This window comes from Rhinoraja longicauda, chromosome 1 (genome assembly GCF_053455715.1).
Source record: "Rhinoraja longicauda isolate Sanriku21f chromosome 1, sRhiLon1.1, whole genome shotgun sequence".
Taxonomy (NCBI): domain Eukaryota; kingdom Metazoa; phylum Chordata; class Chondrichthyes; order Rajiformes; family Arhynchobatidae; genus Rhinoraja; species Rhinoraja longicauda.
The window spans coordinates 142,282,358-142,300,877 of record NC_135953.1 but is presented as its reverse complement, the minus strand read 5'-3'; the positions used below and the strand labels follow the sequence as shown (position 1 = coordinate 142,300,877).

Genomic DNA, 18,520 nt, shown 5'->3' with positions numbered 1-18,520 from the left:
GGACATCCATAAGGTCAGGCTGTGCTAATGGAGGGAGAAAGCAGACCTAATACTTGCACCGTGGCCAGCTCTGAACAGGTGGGATCACTGAATCATTGTGTGGTTGGCACGGAATGGCAGAGTTGGAAAGAGTAGAAGAGGGTTTGAAGGAAATCAAGATTCAAAGTTTAAATTCTGCCTTATCTCTCGTTGCTTTTGGTAACAAAGCATTTGTCTGCTCTTTTATCCTGTGCCAATTTTTAATCACCCTCTGATTATTAGAGCCTGCTTCAAGGCTGCCTTCGCTTTTTTGGGTGTTTTGTGAATTAGTTTTTTTGCCTGTGGATAAGGAGTTATTCTGTTGAACATAATTTTACACTCTCAGGGTTGGAAAATTGCATCGTAAATCTCGACGAGTACAAGTGAAAGATCCCAGTGAGCTTTAATGGGGGTCCTACAACAAATTTGGAATTTATGTTATTAGCATGAAACAATTAAAATTAGCTTTTCTAAGTTGCCTGCAGACTTCATGACCATTGTTCAACATGGCAATGACTAATTTGACCCATCAAATCTTGCGCCTAATTAGTTAGCAAACTAAAACTGTCCTACCCCTTCCCTGGGTACTTGAACTATGCTGCAGTCTCTGCTTCTGATTCATTGTGTGGTCCAGGATATCGATGTACACACTGTCCCCAGCATTTGTGTTCAGTCTTTCCCACGGAAAGCCCAGTTAATGCTTCATTTAGCTGCTACTCCTGAAATTCCTTTTATCTGGAATTGTTACAAGGGACATTTCCGAACTCTTGAGGATCTCAGGTCAATTTACCAATTCCCGGTCCGTGGAGGAAAATATTAGCTTATCTTTTTCTCCAATTGAAGAATTTGTTTTACTTCATAAAATCCCCGTCAAGTCCCGAAGTCAGCAGCCATTGTGGTAACGGGCAAAAAATCCCTCTGATCCACGGAGCAAAAGACTTGTAGTTTAGTTTAGAGGTACAGCGTGGAAACGGGCCCTTCGGCCCATCGGGTACGCACTGACTAGCACCCCCTGCTCACTAACACTATCCTACACACTAAGGACAATGTACAATTTTACCGTGCCAATTAGCTTACAAACCTGTACGTCTTTGGAGTGTGGGAAGACGTACCCGGAGAAAAGCCACGCAGGTCACGGGGAGAACGTAAAAACTCTACAGACAGGGGAGGTGATAGTGGTTGGGGGGTAGGGGACTCACATGCACATATGCAAGCACTCCACTCCAATATTTTTTTTCTTCTTTGTCCTTTCTTCCCCCTCACTGGATACGATGTGGTGGTTACGTTGAAAATTCTGAGTTTGCATTACTGACTCATTTCTTAAACAGTGCCCATACATTGCCACGGAAGCTGGCCTTAATCCTGACAATTTGCTGGCAACATTTACAACTTGAGCCAACCCTTCTATAAGTTAAGAATTCTCTCTCCCAGAACCTGCGTGAAGCCAGCTGGAGGTTGTCTATATCTTCCATACAGTGCTAATAGGTGGTTGGTTGCCTGATTGGTTTGGACACCTCGGGTGCATTCACAAGGAATATTATCAAGGCTTGTCCTTGGGACTGAATATGATGTTGCAGTTTAACTGTTTACAGATCTGGATGTTTGTGCTGAATTTGGTTCTTCCATGCCTCTTGAAATACTGGATCAGAGAAACCTGTTTTGCCCTTGGATGTTGGAATTTAAAGTACTCAAATTATGCTTTTGATGTTGACATTTCTCCTTTCAAAGAATAATAATTTAGAGCTGAAGAACTGTGGGAGGTTTTAGGGTGGAGATTATTTCTTAGTCAGCTTTCTGAGCACCAAAAAAGACAAAGTGCTGGGAAATTCAAAGAGTCTGGTAGCATCCATGGAGGACATGGATGGGTAACTTTGTTGTGTCCGGGCCCTTCTTCATACTGATTATGGTGGGGTGTGGGAGGGAGCAGAAAGCTGGAAGTGATGGGATAGATAGAAGCTTGGTGAGGGATGGGTGGATGCAGATGAGAGGAGGTTTTCATTGGCAGATTGCCAGAGATGAATGAACAAAAAGTGAGATAAAGAGATAAGAGTGAATTATGAAGCCAGTGGAAGGAATATGGGTGGGTGGGGTGGGTTGTTTTTTTGTAGCTGAGTTACCTTACGTTTGAGAATTCAATGTTCATACCATTGGGATGTCAGCTACCCAAGCGGACTATGACGTGTCGTCCCTTCAGTTTGCTCGTGGCCTCGCTCTGACTCCGTGTCGTCCCTTCAGTTTGCTCGTGGCCTCGCTCTGACTCCGTGTCGTCCCTTCAGTTTGCTCGTGGCCTCGCTCTGACTCCGTGTCGTGTACCAACCTCTCTGTCCTGGGCCTCCATTGGCAGTGGGAGGCAACACACAACTGGAGGAACAGCACCTGATAATCTGCTTGGGCAGCTTCCAAACCAGCAGTATGAACATTTAATTCTCCATTTTATGATAAATAACATTGAAACAATCCCCACCCCTCCCTCCTGTCTGCCCCTCTTCCCTGTGCCCCTCGCAAATTCGCACCCATTTCTCCCCTCCTTCCCGCCCCCTTCAACCTATAATCTCTTCTCTGGTTTACCCACAATTTTGTTTTGTCTTTTTTGGTGAACCAGCATTTGGAATTCCTCGTGTCTTCACTGCACTGAGGGTAAATACTTGTTTATTCTGTTGCAATCTGGTTAAATCTTTGTTTGTTGCTTTTGCATTAAATGCTCTGTGTTTTCAAGAATGTACTCTGGGTTTTCAAGATAGCCCCTACTATAAAATCTCAAAAGTTTCTAAATTAGTTGGTTGATGGAATGTAATACAGAGAAATGTGAAGTGTTGCATTTTGGGGAGTCTAGCATGGGCAGGACTCACTCACACAGTGAACAGTAGGGCTCTGGGGAGTGTTGTGGAATGGTGCTACCTTGGAGTGCAGGTACATAGTTCCTTGAAAGTGATGTCACAGTTGGATGGGGTAGTCATAAAGCCTTTTGGCACATTTTCTTTCATCAGTCGGTATTGAGTATAGAGGTTATTTATTCACAAAATGCTGGAGTAACTCAGCAGGTTAGGCAGCATCTCAGGAGAGAAGGAATGGGTGACGTTTGGTCATGTTACAGTTATGTAAGAAGGTAAGGCCACATTCCGAGTATTGTGTTCAATTTTGGCCACCATGTTATAGGAACTATGTTGTCAAGCTTGAAAGAGTTCAGAGAAGATTTACCAGGATGTTGCCAGGACTTGAGGGTCTGATCTATCGGGAGAGGTTGAGCAGGCTCGGACTTTATTCCTTGGATCGCAGGACATGGGGTGAACAAAATCATGAGGGGAATAGATAGAGTAAACACAGTCTTTTGCCCGGAGTTGGGGAATAGAGAGCCAGAGCATGTAAGTTCAAGGTGGGGGAGGGGGGAAAGATTTATTAGGAACCTGAGGGGGAACTTTTTTACACAAAGAGTAGTGAGAGTATGGCTGGCAGAGGAGGTGGTTGGGGCAGGGACTAGCTCAATGTTTAAGAAACATTTAGACGGGTATATATGGATAGGGTAGGTTTGGAGGGATATGGGCCAAATGCAGACAGTTGGGACTAGTGTAGATTGGGCATGTTGGTCAGCATGGGCAAGTTGGGCCAAAGGGCCTGTTTGCAAGCTGTATGACTAATTGACACAACCCTCCAATTATAAATGTGGGTAAAAAAAAACATTTACTTGCTGAATTGTCACTGCAATCTGGCCATGGAAATCCTTCAATTTCCAATGCTTTTGGAAAACCCTCAATTATTGCCTTCTAGAAACTTATTCAAAGTAAGAAGTTACAATTAAATAAAATTAAATTAAACAAAATCTTGCACCACATTCAGCTGTAGATGAATAAGAACACTTGCATCAGAATACTATTTGTTGACTACAGTGCCCTCCATAATGTTTGGGACAAAGACCCATCATTTATTTATTTGTCTCTGTAGTCCACAATTTGAGATTTGTAATAGAAAAAAATCACGTGGTTAAAGTGCTGCACATTGTCAGATTTTAATAAAGGCCATTTTTATACATTTTGGTTTTACCTTGTGGAAATTACAGCAGTGTTTATACATAGTCTCCCCATTTCAGGGCACCATAATGTTTGGGACACATGGCTTCACAGGCGTTTGTAATTGCTCAAGTGTGTTTAATTGCCTCCTTAATGCAGGTATAAGAGCGCTCAGCACCTAGTCTTTCCTCCAGTCTTTCCATCACCTTTGGAAACTTTTACTGCTGAGGACCAAAATTATGCCAATGAAAGTCAAAGAAGCCATTATGAGACTGAGAAACAAGAATAAAACTGTTGGAGACATCAGCCAAACGTTAGGCTTACCAAAATCAACTGTTTGGAACATCGTTAAGAAGAAAGAGAGCACTGGTGAGCTTACTAATCGCAAAGGGACTGGCAGGCCAATGAAGACCTCCACAGCTGATGACAGAAGAATTCTCTCTTTCATAAAGAAAACCCCCCAAACACCTGTCTGACAGATCAGAAACACTCTTCAGGAGTCAGCCGTGGATTTGTCAATGACCACTGTCCGCAGAAGACTTCATGAACAGAAATACAGAGGCTACACTGCAAGATGCAAACCACTGGTTAGCCACAAAAATAGGATGGCCAGGTTACAGTTTGCCAAGAAGTACTTAAAAGAGCAATCACAGTTCTGGAAAAAGGTCTTGTGGGCAGATGAGATGAAGATTAACTTATATCAGAGCAAAGTATGGAGGAGAGAAGGAACCGCCCAAGATCCAAAGCACCATACCACCTCATCTGTGAAACACAGTGGTGGGGGTGTTATGGCCTGGGCATGTATGGCTGCTGAAGGTACTGGCTCACTTATCTTCATTGATGATACAACTGCTGATGGCAGTAGCATAATGAATTCTGAAGTGTATGGACACATCCTATCTGCTCAAGTTCAAACAAATGCCTCAAAACTCATTGGCCGGCAGTTCATTCTACAGCAAGACAATGATCCCAAACATACTGCCAAAGCAACAAAGGAATATTTCAAAGCTAAAAAATGGTCAATTCTTGAGTGGCCAAGGCAATCACCCGATCTGAACCCAATTGAGCATGCCTTTTATATACTGAAGAGAAAACTGAAGGGGACTAGCCCCCAAAACAAGCACAAGCTAAAGATGGCTGCAATACAGGCCTGACAGAGCATCACCAGAGAAGACACCCAGCAACTGGTGATGTCCATGAATCACAGACTTCAAGCAGTCATTGCATGCAAAGGATATGCAACAAAATACTAAACATGACTACTTTCATTTACATGACATTGCAGTGTCCCAAACATTATGGTGCCCTGAAATGGGGGGACTATGTATAAACACTGCTGTAATTTCTACATGGTGAAACCAAAATGTATAAAAATGGCCTTTATTGAAATCTGACAATGTGCACTTTAACCACTGATTTTTTTTTCTATTACAAATCTCAAATTGTGGAATATTGAGGCAAATAAATAAATGATGGGTCTTTGTCCCAAACATTAGAGAGGGCATTGTATGTTTTGATTTTTTTCTTTTACAAATCTCAAATTGTGGAGTACAGAGGCAAATAAATAAATGATGGGTCTTTGTCCCAAACATTATGGAGGGCACTGTATGTTTTGGATGAAAATGTGCTTGGCATAGAGTGATACAGTGCGGAAACAGGCCCTTCGGCCCAACTTGCCCACACTGCCCAACAATGTCCCAGCTACACTGCGCTTGGTCCACATCCCTCCAAACCTGTCCTATCCATGTACCTGCCTAATGTACTTGGCAGGATTCACAGATTTGCAGATGACATTAAAATATGTGGTATAAATGGTGAAGATGGTTATCATGAATTACAGTGGGATCTTTACTTTAGTTTAGAGACACAGTGCAGAAACAGGCCCTTCGGTGCAACGAGTCCGTACTGCCCAGCGATAACCGCACATTAATAGTATCTGACACACACGGAGGATAATTTACAATTTTACCAAGCCAATTATCCTACAAACCTGTATGTTTTTGGAGTGTGGGAGGAAACCGGAGCTCCTGGGGAAAACCCAAGAAGGTCACAGGGAGAAAGTACAAAACTCAATACAGACAGCACTTGTCAGGATGGAACCCTTGTCTCTGGTGCTGTGAGCCAGAAACTCTGCCGCTGTGCCACCTCTTGATCAGATGAGCAGCAAGTGGAATGAGAAATGGCTAAAAGAGTTTAATTGAGAGATTTAATCTGAGATTAATCTAGGGCAAGACTTTCACAAACTAAGTGGTAGAGCCCTAGGAAATGTTGTAGAGTAGAGGGACCTAGGAGTACACAATTCCCCAAAAGTGGCATTCCAGATAGAAGACTTGTGGCACGCTGGCCTTCAGTTAGGGAATTGAGTATAGAAGTTGGGACATTATTTTGCAGTTGTACAATTCATTGGTGAGGCGGCACCTGGAGTGTTGTGTTCAGCTTTGGTCACCATTCTACCGGAATGATGCCATTAAGATGCAAAGAGTGCAGAGAAGATTTGCGAGGATGTTGGCAAGACTCGAGGGTCTGAGCTATGAGAAGAGGCTGGGCAGGCTTAGACTTTGTTCCTTGGAGTGAGGAAGCTCAGAGGTGAACTTAGAGGTGTATTTAATTATGAGGGGGATAGATAGACTACATGCACAGTCTTTATCCCAAAGTAAGGGAATCCAAAACTAGAGGGCCTTAGTTCTCCCAGGCTGGTTACGTATATGCCCCCAGTGCACACTTTCATCTGAAGGTGGCTGCTTAATTTTTTGGCTGACAGACCTCACACGGTTAGAATTGACGTAACATTTTCTCCATGCTGACCATCAATGTGGTTTGTCCATGGCAATAGTGCCAAGGAACAAAGCTCTCGCCCATTTCTACTTGATGGTAATTGGGGAGTGTTTCTCACCATGCTTCATGAAGTCAATGACGAGCTGCTTCATCCTGCTGGCATTGAGGTATAGGATATTGTTCTGAGTACTATCTCCTTTCTGTGCTCGGCCTCATCATTGTTTGTGATCCAGCCCACCACATCTGCAAAGTAGATAGAATTAGAGCCAATTTTGGCTGTATAGTCATGAGTGTACTGGGGGGTGTTGTAGGGGACTGAGGACGCATGGTGGGGCACAGGTGTTAAGAATGATGGTGGAGGAAGTGGTGTCACCTCTCTTCACTGTGGTCTGTGAGTTAAGGATCCTATGGCAGAGGGGAGTGCTGACTCCTAGGACTAGGAGTTTGGTGATGAGTTTGGATGGGATTATCATGTTGAAGGTAGAGCTACAGTTCAAGATTCAATTTAATTGTCACATGTACCAATTAAGGTACAATGAAATTTGAGTTACCATACAGCCATACTAAGTAAAAAGCAACAAGACACAGCCACATAAAATAAAATTATCATAAACATCCACCACAGTGGATTCCACATTCCTCACTGTGATGGAAGGTAATAAAGTTCAATCACCTTCCTCTTTGTTCACCCGCGGTCGGGGCTGTTGAACTGTCCGTGGCCCTCACGTTGGGATGATTGAAACTCCGGCGTCGGGACGGATTGAAACACTCTACTCAGCATTTGAGCTCCCGAGTCGGCCTCTTCGTACCAGAGACCGCGCGCGGGCTTCACGATGTTAATGTCCACAGGAGCTCTCCACAGTCGATCCTCGGCAAAGGATCGCAGCTCCACAATGTTAACGTCCGCGCCGCGCCCGCAGCGTGAAGCGCCGGGCCGGTCTCCAGGAAAGGCCGCACCAATCCACGATGTTAGGCTGTAGTGGGGACGGAGATACGACACGGAGAAAGATCGCATCTCTGTCGAGGTGAGAGATTAAAAAAGAACAGTTGATAACTAACATGGGAGTCCTTGTCTAGGTGTTCCCGCAATGCGTTTTGGGCAGAGAGATCGGGTCTGCTGCAGACCTGTACACCTGCAGCAAGTAAAAATTACATTGTTCTGCATTCTGGTGAATAAGGCAATTTGAACAATCATGATAACTCTTGCTTTAAAGGCTGCAATAGTTTTACTTCCCACAAGTCCTGAGGGGCTTCTGTGTTCTGTTTGCACATCTAAATGTGTGCTTTGTGAACAACAAAGTACCAGTAGCAATCCTGTGAGGCTGAGAGTTTATTTTAAAAAGGTTAATTTTTCTAAGTGCTTTGGAAAGTGAACATTTTTATAAAGTCAAAACTACCTTGGTTAAATTAAAAAACATCATCAGGAAAGAGCATGATTCATGTGCTCATCATTTCAGGATGCTTCCTAAAATCATGTGCAAAACCTGATTGTGTGGATATAACTGCAGCATGTTACACATTTGAAAAGATTATATGAACAGATTCGGCCCACAATGTTGAATTTTCTTGATCCCAAAGATGATAGCAAGGGCTTTCTCGATTTGTGCATAATTACACTCGCTCTTGGTAAATGCTTGATGCAAATGTTATAGGCTGTCCTTGTCCATGTTCCATGAAATCACAGCTCCTACCCGACAACTAGACGCATCACAAGCTAACTTTAACTCGTGATTTGTATCGTAGTGAAAAAGTAATGCTGTAGTCATGCGGTGACTGGTCAAGCTTTTCTTACATGCATTTTGTTGCTCTTCAGGCCATTCCCAGTTTTCATCTTTTTTCAACAGCTTGTGAAGAGGAGCTGGCTTTGTTGCTCACTGGGGTAAGATGTGCCTGTAATACTGTCCGTACTCAGGAAGGAGTGAAGTTGAGGCACATTCGGGGGGGTTGGGGCATTTGTTATAGCCTCAGGTTTTTCCTTCACTGGTTGTAGTCCACCTTGATCCACTTTCAGAGCAAGATACACTACCTCGGACTGTAAGAATGCACATTTGCTTCCTTTCATCTTTACATTGTGATCATCAAGCCCTTTCAATGCCGCTGAGTATCTCCAGATTCTCCTCAGTCGCAGTCGCAATCAGCAAGTCATCCTGATTGCTCAAACAATGTATTTCTTCCCGAATCTTGTCCATTGTAGCTTGGAAGATTTTTGTGGTGCTGAATTCACACCATAGGGAGTAGGAATACAGGCGCGTGTGTGTTTATTGTGAGGTACTGCTGGCTCTGACGATCAACATTTAGCTGAGCATATGCATGTGATGGATGTAGCTTAGAAAATGCCCTGGAACCACTACTTTTGATGTGGCCCAATCACTGCAATCTGTTTTAGCCAGTACACCGTTTTGTTCCAACTTTTTGATTTTGGCTTCTACCTTACTTTTCAGTTAATATGGTACTGGTCGCAGTCTACAGTAGACAGGTTCCACTTTGGGCCGAATCGTGATATGTGTTTGCTCACCCTTTGTGCCGTCGTAGCTCTCCTTGAACATAGCTCTCCTTGAACAACTAATCTAGTTGTGTTTGCGCTTCGACTTGGAATATAAATTTCTAGTCTAGTTTCAGTAAGCAGAGACAATTTTTGCCCATCAACGTTGACCTATTGACATAGCTCACGACAACTATAGGCAACCTCAGAGTCTTGCCTTTGTGTTGTACATCACAAACTATCTCTCCACATAGCTCCAATACTTCTCCAGAGTAAGATTTCAACTGAACATTTGATTCAGAGATTGCTAAACTTGGATTCATAGTTATTTTTGCTTATAATCGTGCAATCAGCAGCCATATCAATATGCATAGTAATGCATTGATTGTTCACTTTCACCTTTGTCTGGAAGTCTTTTTTTCCAGACCCACCATTTTAGTGTAGATCTGTACCATTCAAGTTCATCACTCTCTGAGTGTTCTTCGAGGTTATGAATCCCACGCGTTTGGTTTTGTCGATCCTTTTGTTTTGCTTTGTCCTGGGGTGGTGCTCTGCATGCTGATACAATATGGCCTTTCTATTGACAGTTGTAGCAGTTCTTCATCTGGCACTTGTTTGGTTTGTGTTGACCATTGGATCGATAGCACCTATCTGTGCTTTCCCTAGAACTTTGCTGTGAAGGTCTTTTCCCTGCCTTGTCATGTTTTCATTTTGAACTGCCTTTTGACTTTTGCCAAAATGTGTTGGTTGAAACTCATCTGCACTTTGAGATGCCATCTCCATGGCCAGGGCAGTTTTGCATGCAAATCAAAGGTAAGAGCTGGTGTGTTCAGTCATTTTTATTGGATTTGCTTATCCAGCATTCCACATACAAATCTATCGTGCAAGCTCGATCCAGAAATGTCCCAAAATTGCAGTGTGGAGACAACTTCTTCAATGTGAGAATGTACTCACCCACTGTCTCACCAGACTTCAGGTTGCTGGTGAAATTTGCAACTTTCTGCAATTTCTATGGGCTTAGGGTTGAAATGAGCACCAAGTGGAGAAACAACAGTCTCAAATGAAACATGTCTTGCTTTCTGTGGGGCTAGGATGTTAGTGAGAGTTGCATAAACTCAGGACCAATTTCAGTTAATAGAATGGCCTTTTTGTGCTCCTGGATAGCCTCGCTTTGTGCTCTTACCTGCACTTGACCACCATCCTCTGTTTCTTCAGCTTCAATAATGTAATTTGCATTAAAAAAACATTTCCATTCGCTCACAGTACGAAGTAAAGGTTACCCTATTCTTGTCGAAAGTCCCTGGTCGGCCGATGTATCACAAGGACACCATCTTGGCATGTAGATACAACACAAAGATAGCCTGACGATCTCTAGACGATTCGTACAGCTGCTGTTTTACACTACAGTCCCATGCATAGAAGGATCTGCGGCCTATCATGTCTAGTTCACAAACAACTGCAACACAGCTCCGTATTTGCTGTTTAAAATGTTAAACAATCCTGCATCGAATTTAAAGGTTGAGTTCACAAACTCCAATCCGATCTTCATCGCCATTTGTAAGATATTACGGCAGTGGCATGTAGATAGAAACAAAGCGCAGGTTTCCAGTACGCTGTTGCCAGTGTCGGTCTTTACTTTTTAAAAGTACACTGCGCATACGCACACATATTCTCGAGAGTGATCAGGAAATAAATATATCACATGCCACAAATCACATCATTCTGATACTCCGTTCTTAAAAGTACACTACCAAATCCCTGGTACCAAAAATTATGAAACATTTAGTAGGTCTGATTTTTATACTTGAATGAATGAATGATTATGTTTATTGGCCAAGTATGTACACATACAAAGAATGTGCCTTGGTGCCCCACTCGCAAGTAACAACATGAACATACAGTAAACAATTAAGAATAAAGCATAAAACATTAAAACATTAAGAATACAACAATACAGTTTAAACATGTGAGTGAAATAAACCAGAGCAAAAAGAGACTATAGACTTTTGGTTATTGAGTAGAGCTACTACTCACGGAAAAAACTACTACTCAACGTTAATCGGTGTAACAAACTAGCAAAAGGGTGAGGCAGTTGCAGCCCCAGGGACCCGGGTTCCATCCTGAGATGTTGTCTGTATGGAGTTTGCACATTCTCTCTGTGACCATGCATTCTGTACATTATCCCTCGTGTGTTGGATAGAACTAGTAAACGGGTGATCATTGGTCAGACGGACAGTGGGCCGAAGGGCCTGTTTTCTATGGCATATCTCTAAACTAAACTAAGCAGTGGAATGCATAGTATGCAAAGCTCTTGGGCGGGATGCCTGCAAATATTAAAACCCGAGGTTTATAAATGGAAGACTTATTGTGCTAAATGTTGCTAACTGATGATACGTTAAGAGACCGGGGATGAACGACAGCAAGGAGAGACAAGGGATCCAGCAGGCTTTTCTGGGAATGTGTATTGAACAATCAGTTTGAGGCTCGGTGCATGCAACATCCCAATACAATTTTGTTTGTCACACTTCATCTGAGTTTGGCTCAAGGATTGGACACTATTCCACGGTGAAAAGCAAATGTTATAATTGTAGATAATTTTGCTGTAAGTAATAGACTAACGATTTTGATCTATATTTTTCTACTGCAGTCATGGGTAGTAGAATATAGTAAAAGTTACTCCTATTTCATAATTCTGAAGCTTGACACATTTTCAAAAGACATTGGTCTTGGTATTTCTAGAGGCTTGTAGGTGAGGTAAATAAGAAGATTAAATAGCGCCGATGTAGGCCAGCTTGGTCCAGTTTGTCCAAGCAGTTGTTTGTATGCAGTCATTGGAGCTGCTTCCCACTCTGTCTTATCTAATTCTTTCAGTATTATCCTTCTGATCCTTCCTCTGTCTTGTTTCTCTATCTTCTGCATTTCTGCTGTTCAATTACTCGCTGTAGGAGCAAATTCTATTGCTCCTTGTTTGAATCCTTTTTTATCTTTTGGATCTCATTTTTTTGGTCTTTTATTTTACTCTTCCATCAAATGGAAATGATATTCAATATCAATTCCATTAAAACCTTGTGTAATTTTAAAAGAAAATGTAGACTCGATGTAATCGTCAATAACGGACAGATATGCAGTTAATTCTTGTATGTTCCTATGTGTCATTTGATATTATTTCCATTTCAATCCCTCTAGAAATAAATCTTAAAGATGGGTTTATTTTTTATTGCCTTTTTAACGCGTCCTGCTATAACGCATTTATTCTTTAGTCCCTGACAGTCTTTTCAGGTGAGGCAGAGGTTCACTTGCACCTCCTTCAACCTCACCGGTTGTTCAGCACTATAACTCCCCCTCCCATTCCCACACTGACCTTTCTGTCCTGAGCCGCCTCCATTGTCAGAGTGAGTGAGGCCCAGCGCAAATTGGAGGAACAGCACCTCATATTTCGCTTGGGTAGCTTACACCACAGCGGTATGAACATTGACTTCTCTAACTTCAAATAGCCCTTGCTTTCCCTCTCTCTCTCTCTCTCTCTCTCCCCATCCCTTCCCCCTTCCCAGTTCTACCAGTCATAATGTCTCCTACTACATTTTATTTCTTCACCGTTTGCTTTCTGTATGAATATTTTAAGGTTAACTGCATTATGTTTGGAATCTGCCAGTTTGTCTGTTAGGATTTTCTGTATCAACTCTATTTTTGTGTGGAGAGGGAATTGAAGCAGTCGTTGTTTACTGTGGGATACTTTAAAAAGTAATGTAACGTCTTTGAATTTTGCAGTCTATAGTTTGACTCGCTGGCCAGAATTGGTTGAAATTGGTAGTGTTTTAATTACTGTACCAAACTTGGTCTAAAGGAGTTGCAGTTCATAAATGATACATTTTGTCCAGGTTTGATATTTTGCGTCCAAGTGCTGCTGCAAGTCCACGATGACTGCAAGTATCTTTATCCAAGTAGCAGAGGTACATCAGCAATGGAGGAGAGCCGGGCTAGAGTGTGGATTGTACGCAGGGCAGCGCATGCCATAACCTTTCACCCCCTTTCCATCAAGAAACTATTACGTCTACCTGAAAAATATATTTTTAGATTTTTTTAGAGATACAGCGCGGAAACAGGCCCTTCGGCCCACCGAGTCCGCGCCGCCCAGCGATCCCCGCACATTAACACTATCCTACACACACTAGGGACAATTTTAAAAAAACCATTTATCCAGTCAATTAACGTATGTACCTGTACGTCTTTGGAGTGTGGGAGGAAACCGAGGATCTCGGAGAAAACCCACGCAGGTCACGGGGAGAACGTACAAACTCCGTACAGACAGCACCCGTAGTCAGGATCGAACTTGAGTCTCCAGCGCTGCATTCGCTGTAAGGCAGCAACTCTACCGCTGCGCCACCGTGCCGCCCTTGGCTCTCTTGCAGTACACTTTGTAAGAGTTCCCACGACTCATAGACCTTAGCGTAAACCAGTCTTTGTTTTAAATGGAGGAGGGAAATGGCTACCTTATTTTTAAACAGTGACCCCTAATTCTATATTCTATCACAACAGGAAACATTCTCTCCACCTTCACCCTGGCAAACCCCCTCCTTTGTCACACACTTCTAAACAATATGTTTCCCTTCAAGTCATCTTACGCATTCCTGGGGTAGTCTAATAATTTCCACATACCTTGACTCCATCCTATATCACTGGTCCAATACCACCCGACCTATGTCCAAGATACCTCGTATGCCCTTCGTCTCTTCAATGACTTCCGCTTTCCAGGCCCCCACTCCCTCATCTTTACTGTGGATGTTCAGTCACTCTACACCTCCATCCCCCCACCAAGAAGGTCTTGGAGCCCTCCGTTTCTTCCTCGACTGCAGAACCAGCTAATTTTCCACTACGAACACACTCTTCTGCCCAGCTGGTCCTTACTCTCAACAACATCTCCTTCGACGACTCTCACTTCCTCCAAATCCAATGGGCCCTAGCTATGCCTGCCTCTCTGTAAGGTACGTTGAACAATCCATGTTCCAGGTGTACACTGGCCCTATCCCCGTTTTGGCCATCGACCCCAGCCCAGGGCTGTGAGTCAGAGTCGGGTGTTTTGGGTATTGACCCCAGCCCAGGGATGTGAAGTTGGAGACGGAACAATTTTGGTGCCGTTGGAGTCGGATACACAAGAAATCAAGGAATCAGAGTGGGGTGTTTTGGGTGTCGACTCCACTGCCCTGAACATTGCGTCTTTAGGACAGAGATCAAGAAACGTTCCTTCCGTTGGAACCTGGTAGAACATGGAATTCTCTTCCTGCTGGGCATGGCAACTTGGTTGTTGACAGATATTGTTGACAGATTTTATATTTTAAGTAAATGGAGGGATATGGCGAGTGGGTTGAAGGTGAGCTGTGATCATGATGGATAGTGGAACAGGGCAGGATCTGCATTGTGTTCAATATCTCTTGCAATTAATGGCAGCTTATTACTTACAATATTCTGGTTCCAGTCGTTTGCGAATCGTATCCTAGAACATCCACATCCAGTTTAAATTCCATTTGGAATATTTTGGAGGACCAAGAACCAAGAACATCCACATCGCTTTGTGTTTCACTTTCACAATCTCTTGCCCGATAGATCAGTGCTGCTTTTAATTTTATTTTTCCTGCCAAAATAAACAGTTCATTTTTTCTCGGGTTATACCCCTGATCTTTGCACATATCTCTGCGGCTGCCTTTCATCCTTCACAACAAATGGGTATTTTCTGCAGAATAAATGAACCATCTGTGTGGCACATTCCTGCTTTCGGGCTAAGAATGTAGTTCGGGTGTTCAGATGTGGAAGTCGTTGAACAAATGCAATCTAGCACTGTGGTGAACCTGAATAGTCAAGCAGAGATCTATCTGTAAAATTAAACTTTTAGATATGAAAACAATTTGCAAAATTCCATGAGTCAGGCCTGCAATAAATTAGTGTTACCTTTGTTTTTGCTGTTGGAATGTACTTTTGTTTTGTTTTAAGATGCCGGTCGTGGTAATTCGGCCCACTGAGTCTATGCTTCCTCTTGGAGCACTCCCATCAGTCCTATAACTTATTATTTCCATGTAGCCTATTCTCATTTGACCATTAACTTCTCCTGGATTTCACAACAGTGATTTCACAAAAGGACTGGATAACCTAGATGCAGTAAAAATGTTCCCAATGTTGGGGGAGTCCAGAACCAGGGGCCACAGTCTAAGAATAAAGGGGAGGCCATTTAAAACTGAGGTGAGAAAAAACATTTTCACCCAGAGAGTTGTGAATTTGTGGAATTCTCTGCCACAGAGGGCAGTGGAGGCCAATTCACTGGATGAATTTAAAAGAGAGTTAGATAGAGCTCTCGGGGCTAGTGGAATCAAGGGATATGGGGAGAAGGCAGGCACGGGTTACTGATTGTAGATGACCAGCCATGATCACAATGAATGGCTCAAAGGGCCAAATGGTCTCCTCCTGCACTATTTTCTATGATAATTTATAGCTGCCAGTTGACCAATGTTTGGGATGTGGCAGGAAACTGATGTCTGCGGGCAAACCATTATTGTTGGGGAACACAAGGCACCAGAGGTCAGCATCAACTACTCTGCAACTTTGTCACCTATTGGGATTGTGTTTTGGTGTTTCACAGATCTCAGAAGTGGAAATACGTTCACAAACGCTAGATCAGCTGGCAAGGAATGCAAATGGAATATAACCCTGAAACATAGGAGATGTTGTACTTTGTGAGCACTTTTGGGCCTGGTATCTGAGCAGGGATGTGCTGACGTTGGACAGGGTCCAGAGGAAGTTTATGAGAATTATCCTGGGGATGATTAACGGATGACAGATCTGGCACTGTACTCACTGGAGTTTAGAAATATTGGGGGGGGGGGGGTGTGAAAGGAGCTGCTAGTGGAAGCCATAGAAGTGGATACAATTACAACGTTGACGTCATTTGGTCAGATATATGAAGAGGAGGGGTTTAGTGGGCCAAATGCAGGCAAATGGGACTAGCCCAGAATCCCAACTTGGTCAGTATGGGTAAAGTGAGCTGAGGACCCAGTTGTACTTGTGAATAACTGACTTCAATGGCCAAAATGAAGAAGTTTGCCATTTAAGTGTTGAGATGGTCTTCCAATTAGTTGAGCTTGTTAAAATTCCTTAGGAGGCTTTTAGATCGGCACATGGAAATGCAAGGAATAGCAGGGTATTAGATCAGTTGAGATCAGTTTAACTTGGTATTATGTTTGGGGTAAATATTGTGGGCTGAAGGGCCTTCTATGTAATGAAGAGGCTCTGTCTGAATAGCATGTACAAAGAGTGGTGATTCCAACACTCCTGTATACATCAGAAAACTGGACAATATACCAACGCCATCTGAAAGCACTTGAAAAGTTCCATCAACGATGTCTTCGAAGCAGCTTAAATATCAGCTGGGAAGACAAAAGAACCAATGTCAGCGTGCTGAATGAAGCCAAAACATCAAGCATCGAAGCCTTCGTCATCAAGAACCAACTAAGATGGAGCGGTCATGTTGTTCGGATGGAAGACGAGCGTCTGGCAAAGCAAACCTACTCCCAGCTTAAAGAAGGCAAACGTAAAAAAGGAGGACAAAAGAAGAGATTCAAAGATGCCTTAAAAGCCAGCATGAAGAAATGTGAAATCCACATCGAAAACTGGCAAGCCAATGTCAAGGACAGGAAACTCTAGCCAACCATCATCCAAAAAGGAACAGCGACCTTCGAGGCCAACAGAGGCGCAGAATTAGAAGAGAAGTAAACGGAAAGGGAGGCAGCAACAACCAAAGCCCGATCTGACATCTGGAATTACCTGCCCTGAATGCTGAAGAACTTTCAAAGCCAGGATTGGACTCATAAGCCACCTGAGAGTTCATAAACACAACGAAATGTAAACCATCATCCTCGACCTCGGGGGATAACCACGACGACGACGAATGTTGATTAAACGTTAAATGATGAGGGGAGAATAGCTTGGAATGAAAGTGGAATCCTACTTCAAGGAGGTTCAGCAATGGAAACAATGTGTTGAGATGAAGTAATTGGTGGCCTGATAATATTTTGTTTTTTTGTCCATTCTGCATGGCTGTGGTTCAGACTTTGAGCTACAGCTTGAGGCAGCAACAAAGGCTGAAGAACATTTTCCTTCACTTTTGGTTAATAGATGATTGAATCTTTTCCTTCCCAGCCCCCCTCTCCCCTCCCCCAGCCACCACCCCCTTTATATGTTGGTGCTTAAATATATTCTATTGCCTCGATGTGCTTGTATTTATGGTCAAATTCAGAGGTTCAACTTGATGTTAAGTGTTTGTCTTTCATTCAAATCCAGCAAAATGTAAACTGATGCCTCTCTCTTTTTTACTTACAGGTACAACAGACTAGCGCGAGAATGGACTCAGAAATATGCAATGTGATACCTGATACCTTGGAGTTCAAATATCTTGCATCATAGCTGCAATAAACTTTTAAATTACTGATTTATGATTTTCCTATTTGGCTGCCCCCTTGTAAGGTCACATCTTTCATGCTCCTCGTTCCACGTCTTAATCCCCCCGGCCCCCCTTGCCCTTCCTGCTCCACCCCATTCACATGCTCTTGTGAGAAGGCAGTTCAGTACTTTGTGCTTGGAGCGACCACTCTGGACTTCTAATGTAGTTTCATCAATCATCTGAAATTTTGACCTCCTTTATATATGGAGCATGTGTTAAGTGGCCAATACCTTCATAATAACCTGGTTATGAGTTTTAAAGCATTCTCATTGAAATAACAGTCCTGATTTATATGTGAAGTTAAATGAGTCATCCTCATTATTAAGGGATTGCTGCATTAATGGATCAGCATCTTTCATTTTCCCCGAATAAAATGGTATTTGAGTCTATTTACTTCATGCTCATAACTTTTGTTATGGATGGTGGATTGGTTCAGAATGTTATAATGTCGGCATTAATTAAAATATATGCTGTATTTTATGCATGTTAATAAAAGGAATGACTGAAGGTTTTTGTTGGTTTTGCGCAGAATGGAAATGGAAGTTACTGTCTCTTAATCTTCCTCCTCAAGCGAACAAACTCAAATCATTTTGTAAATTTCATTTACAGTACTGCTTTTAAAATATATAAATACAACTATCAGTTGATCTGTTTTCCACAACACTTTTACATGGCACTGAGTTACGGTTCTCATCTTTCGGTAGACTGATCAACTCATAGCTTGTATTCATTGGGTTTTTTGTTCAATAAAGTTGC

At 42.8% G+C, this 18,520-nt stretch overlaps 1 protein-coding gene across 3 annotated transcripts in view; it reads left to right on the top strand.

The window, feature by feature from the left end:
* LOC144597922 (ubiquitin-conjugating enzyme E2 D3-like) overlaps positions 1-18,271 on the top strand; it is a 44,576-nt gene extending 26,305 nt beyond the window's left edge. For 2 of the 3 annotated variants that reach the window (XM_078407750.1, XM_078407731.1), the window contains 2 exons: positions 2,621-2,655; positions 17,644-18,271. In XM_078407750.1, the coding sequence (XP_078263876.1) occupies positions 2,621-2,655; positions 17,644-17,657 (49 nt within the window). In that variant the 3' untranslated portion in view covers positions 17,658-18,271. The remainder of the gene's footprint in view (positions 1-2,620; positions 2,656-17,643) is intronic. The other variant, XM_078407741.1, reaches the window with a different exon arrangement.
* Positions 18,272-18,520: the final 249 nt, after the last annotated feature.